General features: G+C 39.8%; 1 protein-coding gene across 1 annotated transcript; it reads right to left on the reverse strand.

Annotated features, from left to right (window-relative positions):
• Window positions 1–63: 63 nt before the first annotated feature.
• Window positions 64–779, reverse strand: LOC126387168 (H-2 class I histocompatibility antigen, Q9 alpha chain-like). The gene is given in 3 exon segments (XM_050039719.1): window positions 64–222; window positions 225–361; window positions 476–779. Coding segments are annotated over 3 exon segments (462 nt in total). The 5' UTR covers window positions 762–779; the 3' UTR covers window positions 64–183.
• Between the last annotated feature and the right edge of the window lie 389 nt (window positions 780–1,168).

The raw sequence follows: 1,168 nt of genomic DNA on the forward strand, positions 1-1,168 counted from the left end.
TGATGTTCCTGTTGGTTAGAAACAGAGGAGACACGTGAAGATTGTTATGTTCATGAAACTACATCAGGTCATGTGACTCTACCTTTTCTCAACAGAGAGCTCCTCCCATAGTCCACATACTTCTTCAGCCAGTCAGGACAACGCTGAGTGACGTAGTGTTTCCACTGTGCTATCCCAGCTTTGTTATTGTCCCACTTGTGTTTGGTGATGACAGCCTGTGGTTTAGGAGCGATCCATGTCTCTGTCTTCAGGTCAAATGATATGAAGTCTTCTCCATCATAACCATGCTGATTGAAACTATTGATGTTTCCAGTCTCATCGTCCCACTCACAACCATACATCACCTGGGCAATGTGGACACCTTAAAGACAGACAGAGAGAGAGACAGACAGACAGACAGAGAGACATGTTTACTAAAACAGAAGATGAAAATATAAACAACATTTTATCAGTAGAAAGTGAAACATAAACAAACCTCCAGTTTGGTTGAAGCGCTGCTTTGCAATTTCAATGTTGGATTTGAAGATCTGCTGGTGACCCAGAAAGCTCTCAGTCTCCCTCTGCCAGTACTGAGGATCATCCTCTGTGACTCTGCTCATCCAGTCCTGTTTGGGTTCTGCTCTGCTGGTGTTACTGTCATAGTTAACCACTTCAGCTTCATCAACCAACCCAACAGCCACAAACTCTGGGAAGTTTGGGACTTCAGAAGAGGCAGTGTAGAAATACTTCAGAGAGTGAGTCACTGTGAGAAGAGTAATCATTTCAGTTTTCAGAATTACAGTTTTATACATCACTGAACAATGTTATTTTCCTCTAAACATTATTTGAAAAGAAAACAAAACAAAACGAAAAAAACTACGGCAAATCCAAGACATTTAATAAACGAAAAAAACTACGGCAAATCCAAGACATTTAATCAACATCTGTTGTTCACTCAATAAAACACAAACATAAATGTATACTTTAATAAGTGTAATGTTTTGTCTTATACTGAATTCATGTCCCATACAACATTTCCTCCACCATGAACTGATGTTTATTTGCTCTTAATTCTGTGTAAAGCTGTCAGACCAAACCTGTTCTGCAAATCTGTCCAAGAATAAAGCTGTTCCCTGTTATTACATCACACACGTGAACAGTATCTCCTGCAGACACTGGATTGTTGAGA

The sequence above is a fragment of the Epinephelus moara genome, unplaced genomic scaffold, assembly GCF_006386435.1.
Source record: "Epinephelus moara isolate mb unplaced genomic scaffold, YSFRI_EMoa_1.0 scaffold2572, whole genome shotgun sequence".
In the NCBI taxonomy this organism is placed as follows: Eukaryota; Metazoa; Chordata; class Actinopteri; order Perciformes; family Serranidae; genus Epinephelus; species Epinephelus moara.